This window comes from Zootoca vivipara, chromosome 8 (genome assembly GCF_963506605.1).
Source record: "Zootoca vivipara chromosome 8, rZooViv1.1, whole genome shotgun sequence".
Classification (NCBI taxonomy): domain Eukaryota; kingdom Metazoa; phylum Chordata; class Lepidosauria; order Squamata; family Lacertidae; genus Zootoca; species Zootoca vivipara.
In genome coordinates this window covers 61,284,009-61,298,875 of record NC_083283.1, presented here as the reverse complement: position 1 = coordinate 61,298,875, position 14,867 = coordinate 61,284,009, and the positions used below count along the sequence as shown (strand labels likewise).

Genomic DNA, 14,867 nt, shown 5'->3' with positions numbered 1-14,867 from the left:
GAGAAAATTGTTTTTTGTTTGTTTTGTTTTTTAGAAACTGGGATTTATTAGCATTTGTATTGCAGTATTGACAGGGTGCTAAGGATTCTAGTGCGGCAAGAATAATATTCACACAATCTTTAAGGGTGCAACAGGCAGTTTAAAAGGTGAGCATCTTCAGATGCATAAAAATGGCAAACATCCAATTCATTCATTCATTTTTTCTAAATTTGTGTATGGGGAAACATGCAATGTGGAAAACTGGGGATTTGAATGAAATGAAAAAGCAGAGGATTCCCACCCCATCTTCCCACCCTCCAAAATTAGGATGGCTTAAATATTGTCTGTAAGCTTTTAGCCTGTTTTAATAGTCAGGGTTTTCCTCTTCCTTTTCTTAGGAGGCTGACTACATCACTTTGGGAAACAAGGGGGAAGTGACCACAAAATCCCTCTAAGATGGATAGTCCTTTCAAGATGGACTACCTCCTAGATGTTGATTCTGCCTATCGGCTGTTTTACAGTCAAGGAGCTCAAGGTAATGTAATTTGAGGGGGTGAGTTATTGGGGATGATGATGATGATGATGATGATGATGATGATAGATGTGTTAAAGTAAAGGCACTGTTGCCCCCTGGTGGAAGGCATGAGGGGAAATGGTAAGTTCCCTTCTTATGGTAGAACAGGGGTAGGCAACCTAAGGCCCGGGGGCCAGATGCAGCCCAATTGCCTTCTCAATCCGGCGGACAGTCCGGGAATCAGCATTTTTTTTTACATGAGTAGAATGTGCCCTTTTATTTAAAATGCATCTCTGGGTTATTTGTGGGGCATAGGAATTCGTTCATTTTTTAAATTTTATTTTTCAAAATATAATCCAGACCACCACATGGTCTGAGGAACAGTGGACCGGCCCCAGCTGGAAAAGGTTGCTGACCCCTGTGGTAGAACAAAGATAGCTCAGCTGACTTGGGAATGACTTTCCAAAGAAAGAATAGCCCTGGCTTGGGTGGGAGTGGAGACTGGGCAAGGCTGGCCATTGGAGGGTGGAGGAGTCTGAGATGAAGGTAACCAGTGGATGGAAACTGTGTCTGTTTCTCTTGTTATGGGAGGTGGCTTCAATCTTCAATGCACCTTTCAAGTTGCTAATGGGGACACTACAAGATTTGTTTGTTTGTTTGTTTGTTTGTTTGTTTGTTTGTTGCACTACTTTTCCTTCAGGGGGTTCAAAGAGCAGCACACCTGGCTCTACAAACACACACACACACAAACTTACACTTCCATTTTCTCTTCACAACAACCCTGTAAGGTCGATTAGGCTGAGAGGCAGTGACTAGTTGCAGGCCACCCAATGAGTGGCATGCCTGTGGCTTCCCAGTCCTAGTCCAACACTTTCAACCTTGTGTCCCCACATGTTATTGGACTACAACTCCCATCATCCCTGACCACTGGTCCTGCTAACTAGAGATGATGGGAGTTGTAGTCCAACAACACTGGAGGACCCAAGGTTGAGGAAGGCTGCTCAAACCACTGTACCACATTGGCTTTCCGCTGTGTGCTTTTGAGAAGAGCAGAGTTAGATCGGGGCTGGTGGAATCAGGGGAGGGAGGGCAATCCTTTCCCCACTTTGCCATTTTCTTGACCTTACTTGATCTTGAAACGACTATGGGAGAAACATACTAGGTATGCATGATGTTAAGTCCCTTTTCCTCCAACACTCTGGCTGGAATTTATTACACTCTTCCCATTTTCTATTTTCTATGCCCTGCTTTTATTTTTTAACATATATAAAAAAGAGACCCTACCATGGATATCATGATGTCACCTCTCATTTGGCCCAAGGAGCTGTGAAAAATATGGTGACATCTCAAAGGAGCAGGGGACTGAAAATGTATTTGGTGTGCACCCAAAATGATGTCAAGATGGCTGGTTTTCATCCCCATAGATAAGACGCTGAGGTGTCTTGAGTAACCTTGAGCCTTTAAGGAGGAAATTATTGAGAAATGCCCAGGCTCTATGTGGCAGGAGACTGCTGTAGACACCCGGCATTTTCCAGTTACTGCCATGCTTTTACAGAAAGGCACAAGGGCTCCTGGCATTCAGGGGCGTACGGTAGAAAGAGGGGGGCCTCAGGCAGCGTGATCCAGGTAGGGTTCCATCGCGGCTGCCACCCCACCTACTCTGGGTGCCCGCTCCCAGAACACGCCCCACGCCCCCAGAACGTGCGCCATACCCCCAGAACGCGCGCCACACCCCCAGAATGTGTGCCACACCCATGCAGGTGGTGCACCACGCCCCCCAAACACGTGTCATGCCCCCTGTGGGTGGCACACTCCATCCCCGGGACGCACGCCAGCCCCACCTGCTCTCCGCCCCTGGTGCTGGAGCATGAAGCTCCGCCACTGCTGGCATTATTACACTTTTGAATGCTCCCTGACATAAATGAATAAATATAAAAAACCACTGCCCTTTGTGAAGAAATAAAATACAATAGAGAGATTTCTCCCTGTTGTGCTAATTTTCTCCTTGCAGGGAGCTTTAGTTTTTGTTGAGTTATAATGCAGGCATATTTTTAAATGATGTTCTGTTTGGAAGAGTTATAAAGTACTTGACCGCCTCGGAACACTTCCCACCTCATTCTGTTGCCTGTGTAAATCCCCCTCAATCAAAAGAAGGGTGGCCTCAGTAATAAAGAGTTTCTGAATTAATTGTGCATGTGAACAGTACATCAATTTTCCAAGTGCCCACTTCCTTGGCAAATGCTGAACCAAAACTATGAATTCATTCATCGTTGTGCTAATTTTGAAATACCTACGCAATCTTCCTAATGTTGTCAGAGGGCCAGGACTGAAATTATTATTTATTCTTGATTCCTGGAACTTGATTCAAAGTCATCTGATTTCACTGAGCTGCTCCTCGATGCATTTCTTCAGGTCTGTCTCTCTTTGCACCAGCAGGTGGCAGAGTGAATAAAACTGACAGCGCCTGCTTCTTGCTTATTGACTTGCGCAAATTCCAACTATGCTCAATGACTGCTTAAAGTACGCTGCGTGAATTGAACATCTTGTTTCATACTGATTATGTTAAATCAGTGGATTAAAGATTACGTTCAGTTTAAAACAGGGGACATTGAGAATTGCCTAAATAAAGCAGGGGCCCCTCCTTTGAATCTCTTGCACTTCTCTGGGATGCAAGGGAACTCCTCTGTCTGGAATGATATCCAGGTTACCTCCACTGTCAGAGGCCATATGTTGCTGAATCCTAGTTGCTGTGAATTGCAGGAGGGGAGAGTGCTTTTGTGTTTCGGCCCTGCCTGCAGGTTTCCCCACAGGCACCGGACTGGCCACTGGGAGAGCAGATTGCTAGATTAGCTGGGCCATTGCACCGGTCTAGCAGTTCCTATGTTAACGTGTTTAGAGGCCATTGGGTAACAACCAATATATACGAGTGCAAAAGGGGGATCTAAACACTATGGGCGCTTACAAGTTTGTCATTTAGATTGGTAGGCGTTTAAACAGATGGTGGAGGTTTTCAGCTTTCGTCAGGAGCTGTAGCCTCTTGTAATTAAGAAAGGCAATATAAAGTTATGCATGGTGTCACCAGAAATGAAATCTATTCAAGGCTCTGGAACTGGCTGCAAGCCAATGGGCAATCTAAGCCCAGCAGTAACTCTGGTCCTGTCAGTGGATGGTCACTGGGCCAATTAAGAGTTTCCCCATAATGGTTACAGTGCCAGCCTCGCTTGCTTTGTAGACATTACACAGAATCATTTACACAACCTGGTGGACTGGGAGGGACCTTCTACCAAATCATTAGAACATGGGGACCTCTTTTTGACCCACTGTAAGATGACATTTTCCCAATCCAGGGGATCGTAAGATCTGTGCTATCAGAAGGTTGGCTCATATACTGGCTGAAGGCCAACACAAGATGAACAAGTCACACATTCCGATCACAGAGATTATTTTTTCCCCTCTGACTCATTGTAGTTCAGTTTTACTGTATCTCTTACATGCCATGGAATCCTGGATCTTCTTCTTCTTCTTTGAATTTATATACCACCCTATGCCATAGCTGCCAAGTTCTCCCTTTTTTAAGGGAAATTCCCTTATGCTGAATAGGCTTCCTCGCGAGAAAAGGGAAAACTTGGCAGCTATGCCCTATGCCCAGAGGTCTCAGGGTGGTTCACAGAAAAGATCAACATAAAAACCACAATATATATAATAAAAATAAAAACAGCAACTGAATAACCCCCCCCCCGAAAAAAGAGTCACATTTTAAAAGGGCACAGGATGTCAATCAGATCCACCAAAGGCCTGGTTAAAAAGGAAGGCTTAGTAATAGCCATTTTTAAAAAATGTGTATGTACAGCATTAGGTTTAAGTTTTATATTTATATGAAGTTAAACCTAATAAACCTCAAAATTCATGCCAAGGTGCCTTCTAAGCAGTTTACAAGTATAAAAGAAGGTGCAAAAAATAAAATAAAAATAAACACACACAATTAAAATACACAATAAACCAGTTCATCAAAACATGAAAATCAACACCCACAGTTGACATGCACAATAAAACAGGCCCATTATTTCCATGTTACTGCATAACCGTCAATATACTTTACATCCCCTTCACGTCCAGGCACTCCTCTGCTCCCGATAAATCAGATTGCCGAAGTATCCAGATAAGGGGGAGTGAGGGTGACACATTTCTCAGCCACGAGTCTCACATGAATCATTGCTGAGAAGCAGCAACTGTAACTGGGAATGCTCAGGATGAACCACAGGGAAACAGGTGAAAAAGCCAAACTGGACTTGTGTGTGTTTGGTACACATTGAAACACCAGGTATAGCCATTTCTTAGCCATTTCTTAGCTACCCCCGCTAAAATAGCTGTGACAAAAGAATATGGCATTTTTAATAGCAGCTCTTTGAGGAAGAAAAAGGAGTGGCCAGAAAGGGGTCTTCAGTGGCTTGCAGAATTGCCTACCCTTTTTGGTAGGCACCGAGAATAAATGGCATATGCTTTTACCAACCATTTTCTACAAGGTATTGCAATGTGTGGACATAATTGAGAGGAACTGAAAACCTTTCCCTTCTGGTCAGTTCTAGGGATAATTTGTTTGTTCATTTGCATATTCAATTTCTCTCCTTCCCTGCCTCCCAAAGGAGCCCGGCTCAACAAACAACAAAGTAGTAAAAACAGCAACATAAAACCTTTTTTTTTGTTAAAAAATAATAATCAATTAAGAACATTCAAGAAATCAAGCATCACTCTGACTCTCTGGCTTCCCAGCTTGTTGGTTTTCCGCTTCTAGCTTCTAGATCGCATCACTCAACTCTCTGAACTCTCAACTTTTCCTTTCTAACTACCAGCCAGTTGAAGGAGGGAAGTCCACCCATTTGGTATCTGGCACAGATCCACTTCCTTTGATCCCCTAATAGTCAATTAGGCTATCACTTCACCAGGAAGCCAGCCTGGCTTATATTTTAACACTTGCATATGTTCTTTACTCTTTGTACATGATTCTGTACAAGATTCTGTACATGACAGACACAAAATAATGATTTTTCTCCCTAACCTACAGATTGAAAGCAGCATCCAATTCAACTTTCCATTTACATGTTTGTATAGTTGAGCATTGATTTAAATTTGAGGCAAGGAAGTGGGTGGGATCTATTTATTACATTTATGTGTTTCAGGAACCTCAGAATACTGACAGATACATAGTATTTTGAAGGGACATGTACAAAACAAACTGATTTACAGTATGCTACTCTTTATAGTCCCTATATATTCTGTGGGACTTACTCTCAGGAAAATGTGCATAGGATTGAAACTCAATGGGGCTCATGTCCGAATAGATATACATAGGATGGCCCTATTCATCCACTCATCTTCATGCCAGAGGAAAGTCAAGGAAGGAAACACTCGTGGAAGAAAATGATTACAAATTATAATACAAATGCAGGTGATTACGTAATGAGCCATTTTTCGGTCATAGATATTTTTTCAAAAAACAAAAAACAAACCCCCTCAATTAACATTGTTAGTATCCCAATTAAAATTAGCTAATAGGTGTCCCCCAGAGACTTGTTTGTTCAAAATGCACACTGGGAAGTCTGGATCCACACTCCCCTCTTGAAATTCTGGGGGATTTTTAAAAACACAAACATATGCACATTTCTTTATGGGTGTTGGCAGGTGGCTGAAATTTCTTTCAACTAGAGGCATAAAACACAGATGATTCCTGATACTCTTGAAGCTGAACAGCTGAAGATTTTTGGTTTATAGATACGCAAGTGCAGAAAAAGTAAGCAAAATCCCTTGGGCTGGATTTCCTACCAGGAGAAAATGCAGAGCTTCCACAAACTGGTATTCTTGAAGAAAATATTTTGCTGGGCCAGAAATCACAGGGACAGATGCACTGTAATTCTAATTATGAAAGATTGTCATTACCTATTCTTGAATTTTTATTTTTATATAAGTCCTTTTGCCAAAACAAACAAAAGCTAGAGCGTTTCCTGAACATAACAGCTTAAGCATGGGAATTTGTTTAGAAGCAGTGTATAAAACCTTCTAATATTATTGTTTTTGAAAAATCCAATTTGTCTTGCTTGTGTGAGCCATCTTTATTGGAATGTGGTAAGGGATCCAGTGGCTGGAGAAGGCAAAAGGGTTGCTGGCGGCCATTGGCTTTGCTGCTTAGATCAGGCATCCCCAAACTTCGGCCCTCCAGATGTTTTGGACTACAATTCCCATCATCTCTGACCACTGGTCCTGTTAGCTAGGGATCATGGGAGTTGTAGGCTAAAACATCTGGAGGGCCGCAGTTTGCGGATGCTTGGCTTAGAGGGACAGAACCAGATGAGGATCTTTGGATAGCTTCAGGGCACATGCTCTTAGTTTCAGTGCCATTCATAAACAAGTCACCCTTAAAACATTCATTTCCCATAGAGGACAATTCAGAAAGATGAAGGATTCCTAGAAGTAGCCTTTGGTTCAAGGTCATTTAGCACCTTGCCTGAATGGGACTAATAGCACAGGTGTTGCTGCAAGGTTTGGCTTCAGCCATTGCTACATATTTCATATCATGCTGGCTGCTCAGCCATCATAATGAAGGATCAATGGTCATATTTCCAGATATAAGGAACCATGAAGAACATAGGTCATACTGCCAACTAAGTACCATCTACACTAAGCATCCCCAAACTGCAGCCCTCCAGATGTTTTGGCCTACAACTCCCATGATCCCTAGCTAACAGGACCAGGGGTTGGGGAAAATGGGAATTGTAGTTCAAAACATCTGGAGGGCCGAAGTTTGGGGATGCCTGAACCAATTCCTGGAGATGCCAGGAATTGAACCTGGAACCTCCTGTGTGCAAAGCACACTGAGCTGTGGCTCTTCTCCCCAGAACAGAATATGGTGTTTGTTGGCTGAATGAGCAGAGCGAGGAACACCTAAAGCCAAGTTTCCTCTCTGTTGTTGTTGTTGTTGTTTAGTCGTTTAGTCGTGTCCAACTCTTCGTGACCCCATGGACCAAAGCATGCCAGGCACTCCTGTCTTCCACTGCCTCTCGCAGTTTGGTCAGACTCATGTTGGTAGTTTTGAGAACACTGTCCAACCATCTCGACCTCTGTTGTCCCCTTCTCCTTGTGCCCTCAATCTTTCCTAACATCAGGGTCTCTTCCAGGGAGTCTTCCTCTCTGTAAGGTCTTGTAAAAAGGGTGCATTTGTATGCGTGACTTCCCAGTGTATGGCCAGCATAGGAGAAGGGCCATAGCTCAGTGGTAGAGCATCCACTTTACATACCGATAGTCCCAGGTATCTTCAGGTAAGCATCTTCAGGTAGGGCTGGGAGAGAACTCTGTCTGAAACCCTGGAGAGTTGTGGTCAGTCAATGCTGAGCTAGACCCACCCAGGGTGTTACTAGGCAAGAGGCGGCTACTCATGTCCATAGACATAACTGTTTGATAAGGGTAGTCAACCATTTGGTTTTTGGATGGTCAAAATCGTTAGTCCGAATTCTGAAACCATTCTCACATGGTCCTTATCGCCCACTCCAGAACTAGGTGACCTTGGACAAGACATGACACTCTCAGCCTTAACATGTGCACATGCACACACGCACATAGCGCAGTTTGGGAGTAATAATGCTAGTCCATCATACAGGATTGTGGAAAATGTATGGAAAGTGCTTTGAACACTTTGAAGCACTCTTGTTTTAGCTGTCTTGAGTTCCTTGAGTGGGATAAAAATGTGGCAACCCTAAGAGATAATGTAGAAACGCAGAGAGTGTCTAATCCAGGCTTCCTCAAACTAAGGCCCGGGGGCGTGATGCGGCCCGCAAGGCTCTTTTATGCGGCCCCCGGCACCCCCCGCCGCCCACTGCGGCCGCCTGCTCTTAATGGCATGGCTGCCCACTTCCGGGTCACCGAGCGTCGAAAATAGCTTCTGCACATGCACAAGCGTCATTTCCAGTGCGCTTCTGGGTTGGAGGAGGCCCATGTGCATGCGCACAAGCTATTTCTGGTGTTCCGGTGACCCGGAAGTGTGCTGGAAATCGCGTGTGCACACGCGTATGGGGGCACGCTCCCATGTGCTCCGCCCTGCAGCGTGATTGGCGCTGGTGGCACTGGCCCTCAGCAACGTAAGTTTGGAGACCCCTGGCTAATCCTTAACAAGCATGACCAGAGGTACTTAATTTTTGGATGAGGGCCTTATCTTTGCCCTATCCTTTTATTTCTTTTTCTTTTTCTAAAGGCATGTCTACTGTCAATATGTGTGCTAACAGCAGCTGTATGAAGGGCTAGCAACTCCCTCGCATTTTTTCCCCATTATCTTCTAAGCATTCAGAATTCAAAGAAAAAGTTTGGCGCCTGTATTTCATTGCTCTCTCTGAACAACTCAAGACATTTCCACCTGCTTCCTCCGCTGGGACATTTGCCCAGGAAACCCGAAGCAACACACACAGAGGGGGGGGGGCAATACAACAAAGCACGCTAAACATTGATCTGCAAATCTGCTGGGCTAGAAGTGGTCCAGCCCACTAAAGAGCCACCATTCATCGTTGCATCGATGGCTTTGGAGGCGACCACCAGGCTTCATGCTTTGTTTGGCTCTGCAGGGTGCCACGTGGGGACGCAGTGCCTCTGCCCCTGGGGCTGCCAGGAGAGGGGTGGCAGGGCAGGGTTTCCAGCTCCACTCCAGTCCACAGATCCTTGACGGGTTTTCTTTTTCTCTTTTCCCCCTCCTCTCTTTCCTCCCTCCCTCCTTCTCTCCCTCCGTGTGTCCCTGCTTCTCTCTCTCTCTCTCTCCCCTCCCCCTTCCTATGCGTGTGCGCCCTCCTCCTTTCCACCCCTCTCTATCCTCTTCCTCCCTCACCAGCTCGCCGGGCGACCCTGCTCACCGTACCCACATTAATGGCGGCATCTTCCGAGGAGGACATAGACCGGAGACCCATCAGGAGAGTCCGGTCCAAGAGTGACACCCCTTACCTCGCGGAGGCCAGGATCTCCTTCAACCTCGAGGCAGGTGAGTGGCGCCCACCTCGCCCGACCCCACCACCCCCTAGACTCTCATGCAAAACCCCTTTTCTCCCTGCTGGAAGCCTAAGGTTGCTATTGCTGTATCTGCAACACAATCTCTCTCTATATATCTGTCACACACACACCGCTTTGTGTCTGCTGGGTGCAGAAGTGGGGGGGGGAGCCGCTGCAGGAATGGGAATCCCTGACATGTCCTGGCTGTCACCCTCGCTTTTCTCCCCCACAATCCCGCCCTTCCAAGGCGCTGGTGCAACACACACACACACACACGCGCGGCTGGAAACTGGGGAGGAGCTGAGGCGGTGGCGGTGGCGGGGGGCGGCGGCGAGGTGTTCATCCCTAGACTTGTTTGGGTGACAGCGCCGGATTCCCTGTCTGGAACTGGAGGCGAGGCGAGCAATGGTGACCTCGAAGTTGAGAATGTGGAGTGAGAGAAGCTCTCTAGCCCTCTGACACCCTGGAAGGCGTGGGTTGGTGTCTGCTGGGTGCAGAGGTGGGGAAGGGGAGGGAGGCCGGCTTCCCTGGCTGCATTCGGCTTCTCGAAAGGTTGCTGCTGCCTTTGGGCGCCGCTCTCCCTCTGAGCCTCCGGCCCCGCCCCCTTCTGGCCCCTCCACCCTGCACAGCGTTTTATCTGAAGAGTTGCATTCCCTTTCAAAGCCACCTGCTAGCTGCCAGAGCTGCTTTCCTCTTCCTCCTCTTCCTCCCTCAGCCGGGGCTGGGGTTCGTAGCTTTTGCTGGGACCCCCCAAGTCCAAATGGGCACCGGCTGGCATAGCCGATAGGGGCAGGCAGGATGGGAGATGGAGCCTGAGAACATCTCAAGGGATGTGGTTCCCCAGCCTGGCCCATCTCAATCCACTCTTCCCCATTCTCCTTTCCTCTTGTCCTCCCCTTCTCAAGCTGTCATTCCCTCAGCCTCTACCTCTGCCTTTGTAGGGTTGCCACCTCCTGCAGATAGAGCCGCCTCCTGGCTTTAACAGAAGCCTAACATGCTAAAATCACGCTTCACTGAAGCATTTTGGCACGGCAGGGAGGGAGTGTCATATACTTTCAGGCTGCATTGCAGGAGGTGGGACTAGATGACCCGTGGGGTCCCTTGACAACTCTATGATTCTATGCTCTGGAAGGCCCTGGATCAGAGCCAGCAAAAAGGGGGCAGCCCTGCTATTTTTTGCCCAAAGATCCAGAACACTCAAACTCCAGTCAGCCAACCATCCTCCTTCAAGTATCCTTCTGTCCTCTGATCTCATTAGTGCCTTCCACACTTACCTGAACACCACACTTCCATGCTCTTCAAGTTCTGCTGCCTCATCAGGTGCCCATCCCATATAGCAGCCTCATGCGCAATCTTATCTGCAGGTGTCTCTATAGCCCTTTAGTCCAGAATTGCCTCTTTACCTCCTCCATAATCCTGGCTTCCCAAGCATCCTTCTTCTGCACCTCCAACATTTGCCCTTTCATGCTTAGCTGTTTACCTCAAAGGGCTCTTTCCTCCTGCAACCTGCTCTCTACCTGCTTCTGAAGGAAGGGAGGAGGAAGGGGAAGTGGTGGGTGCCCCAGCCATACACAACTGTGCTCAACTGTGACCTCTTGAGCACCTTCCTTACTCAGGCGTTCAGACTCATGAAAAGTCTGACAGAATTGAGAGCTCATCCACTCTTTCCTTTGCTTCAATGCTTCATGCACAGGTCTGGGCTTTCCAGGCATGTGTCCAAGCAGCCACATTTTACCCCTGAATTGGAGCAAACGGCAATCCTTCAATTATTTCCATTAAATATCGGGAGGCTTTTGGGGTTAAGCTAGTACTGTATACTGGAAACTATGGTTGATTTTGCTGGAAGTCCCTGTCTCTCAGCATGCTAAAAGATTGCTTGAGCTGGGGGTTTGTAATCTTGTGGTTCTCTGTCTATTATTGAAATGGGTGTGTTTCTCCTCCACCAGCCTCTCTGACCTTCTTGTCTCTTTGCACCCAGTAAGATGTAAAATGCAAACTGCATACCTTCACCCGACCAGCTGATTGCTTTGGGTGACATGTCATTAATTCCTTTCTGGTCATTAATTGGAGTGTGTGTGTGCGCGCACACACATCATTTTTGGTTATGGCATCTATAACTATATAACTCAGGAACCACAAAGTGATGCCAAATTGTGTTGGTTTTTTTTTTAATGTGTGACTGAAGATAGAACAATGAGAGACTGAAGGGTCTGGGACAGCATGATGGAAGGGTTTGAGGTGCCATTGAAAGGAGATTGGGCATAGTTGCTAACCTGCGGAGTCTATAGTGGACAATATTGTCATGGATAATGCTATGTCATGCCATTATAAACAGATTAGAGTTTAATCATAAACAGCTGAGGGGAAGGCACCTCCAAGTCATTTAATACCTTCCAGTTCCTTCTCTGTCAAGGCTGAGAGGTTCATATAGCTTTTAATTCCCAAGCAGACATGGCAAGAATGCTAGTCTAGCTGTTACTTCTTCTCCTCACTTTTAACATGTGCACTGAGGAAAGGAAAGGCTCCCCCCAGCTATTAAATACCATGCTGTCTCTCATTGGGCTCATTCAAAGAAATATCTCTTCATGGGAGTGCAAGTACTCAGCAGAGTGCTGGAGCATGTTTTCATTAATCCATCTGCCATTTGATGCTTTGAATGTAAAAAATGTGGTGCAAATTGGTTGCTAAGCAATGTTTACGTTAATGAGAGAAAAGCCTCTGTAGTAAGCATTTAGCTCTGGTGTTGTTGTTTTTTAATCATAGAAGTATAAAACAAGGGCCCTTAAATTGCTTATGGACCAACAGTTGTTTAAGGAAATTTATCCTAACTACTTGCATAGAGAGTTTGGCCCTGAAAATGCTACAAGATATTTTGCACTGTTTGGAGATTTATTTATTCCTTTACTCACAATCCAGATTGGTAACATAGATGCTATCATTCAAAATTGCACAATTTATTTGCATTATTTTTAAAGAAGCTTACTGGAATGTTGTCTGATTCCCTGAAATACAGGGCTCCTTATGTATGCACTTACTGCTTTTCTTAAGATGTAATATTCATATATTTACAGACTGCCAGTGCAGTGTCTTTATGCACTGTACTTCAACAGAACAAGCCCTTTTAGGTTTCCCATTCTGCTGCCTTATCGCTATTTACAGTTTCTCAGCTGGAAACTTTAGTAGCTGCGGAACAGTACTCTGAGACAAAATGTTTGCAGTGCAGATTGCCCTGTTTAGTGTTCTATTCGGCCAATCATGCTCTCCTCCAGGAGATTCCATTCCATTACCCCTCCCACCTGGTCCCACCATGACCATCACCAAAAAAGAACTAAAAAGTCAGCATTCCTATGGCCACTGAACACATTCAGTCTTCCTTGGAGCCCTTCAGAGTTTCCCCTCTAAAGATTTCTGTACTTCTCCAAACCACAAAGTTTTCCCATGCCTGATGAGGGTTCCCCCTTCTGCTTACATAAACAGCGGCACCCACCTCTAAATATTGGAAACAGGAGGAATTATGAAGGAAGAAAATGCAAAACCTGAGCATCAGGCGCTGTTCAATCAAATGTGGTGCTGAATGGGATGTCCACATAATAAACCAATGAAAGAAAAGGATTTTTTTTCAGAAACTGCATGTATGTGCTGCAGAGTCATCTGTGCATGCTGCTATATATATATAGGCATCTGGAAGTAAGAAGTAATGCCATTTCTTTTTTTCTTCCAATTCAGTGCAGTTGGAACTAAAACAATTCTAGAGGCACTGGATGCATTCTCTACCTCGCTTCTCACTTAATGCATTTATGATTACAACTCCTGCTGCTCAACTGCTGCTTGCATTGCTGTTTTGCCTGCCAGCTGCTACTTCTAGGCTTCTTTCATCTGGTCATTGTATTGTCCTAAGACAGCAGCTGTGATAAGCTGCATCAAGGTAGAGCTTTTGCTTGTATTTGTATTTAATAGGCTCTCCAGCAGTAAGGCCCATATGCAGATATGCACTACTATTCTTTGCAAAGGAAATGGCTGAGAGCCAACAGTTTTGTTTACCTCTTTGAGCTGTAAGTTATAATTATACTATTACTGCTGCTATCTATGTTGCCGAACAGTCAGAGGCTGCACATGCAGAGGCAATTATGCAGTTTGGGAATAGCAAGGATTTGCTCTGTTTCTCCAAGCAATTAAATGGGGCAACCTTTAGCTGCCCTTCTAATAAGATTAAATTAATAATTTGCTTCTCTGTTTTGACTTGCATTGTTCCATTAAATTTCAAGAAAAATCAGTATTTTATTATATTGGCTTGTACGTACTGGTTTCACTTCATGCGCCATTCACATGCTATTGTCCTGTGAGTCTCAAATACTTGTAAATTCCACAAACTCTTAGGCTGCGCTTTTTGCATATTGGGGGGGGGGAGGAGAGAGCATATTTCCAAATATACCCAAGAGGGGGGCATCCTTCTGCAAATCATATTCATTTCTTCATGCTACTTTTACAATTCCCCTTAATATAAATGGGGACGCTATATAAGAACAGAGCAGACAAACTTCCTAGTATAAAGGTAAAGGTAAAGGGACCCCTGACCATTAGGTCCAGTCGTGACCGACTTTGGGGTTGTGGCACTCATCTCGCGTTATTGGCCGAGGGAGGCAGCGTACAGCTTCCAGGTCATGTGGCCAGCATGACAAAGCCGCTTCTGGCAAACCAGAGCAGCACACAGAAATGCCATTTACTTCCTAGTATATTATGCCCTAAATGTACAGGCTATTGTGGAACAGTATCTTAATCTATACTGCATGTGACAGTGGATATGATTGCAGCAAATATAAAAATATGGTCAGGAGTAATGGGAATTCTAGTTCAAAATGTATGGAGGACACCAGATTCAGGAAACTGGTACAGATATACAGTAGCGGGAGTCCAAAGCATACCGAGAACTCAGAAGGCTCCACTTCAATGAGAACTGGGCAAAAATGTTTTTCTGTGCATAGGGTAGCATTCAGTTAAACTTTACTCAGAGTAGACCCATTGAAATTAATGGACATGATTAGGTCCATTAAAGTTAATGAATCAAACTAAATATCATCCATTGTTACCTGATTTAGTATTATTATTATTCTTAAAAAACAAAATGTGGACTCATGAAGCTTTCCTGTAGCCAGTGAAATCAAGATTTCAGTTTCTGTGGCTCAGGGGTTCTTAAACTGTGGTCCATGGATCCCCTAGCATGGATGGGTTTCAGGGCACACACACAAAATGAAGCAATAAAATTAACTGTATGCACAATTTTCTGTGCATGTGTTTCTGTGCAATTTTCTGGGAAGGAGGTCCCTAGCTTTCATCAGATTCTCAAAGGGGTCTCTGA

General features: G+C 45.2%; 1 protein-coding gene across 1 annotated transcript; it reads left to right on the top strand.

Annotated features, from left to right (window-relative positions):
• The first annotated feature begins 435 nt into the window (after window positions 1-435).
• Window positions 436-11,252, top strand: LOC118090148 (phosphatase and actin regulator 1-like). The gene is made up of 3 exons (XM_035125522.1): window positions 436-514; window positions 9,357-9,503; window positions 11,128-11,252. Exons 1-3 carry the CDS (start codon window positions 436-438, stop codon window positions 11,250-11,252), a joined length of 351 nt encoding a protein of 116 aa, XP_034981413.1.
• Window positions 11,253-14,867: the final 3,615 nt, after the last annotated feature.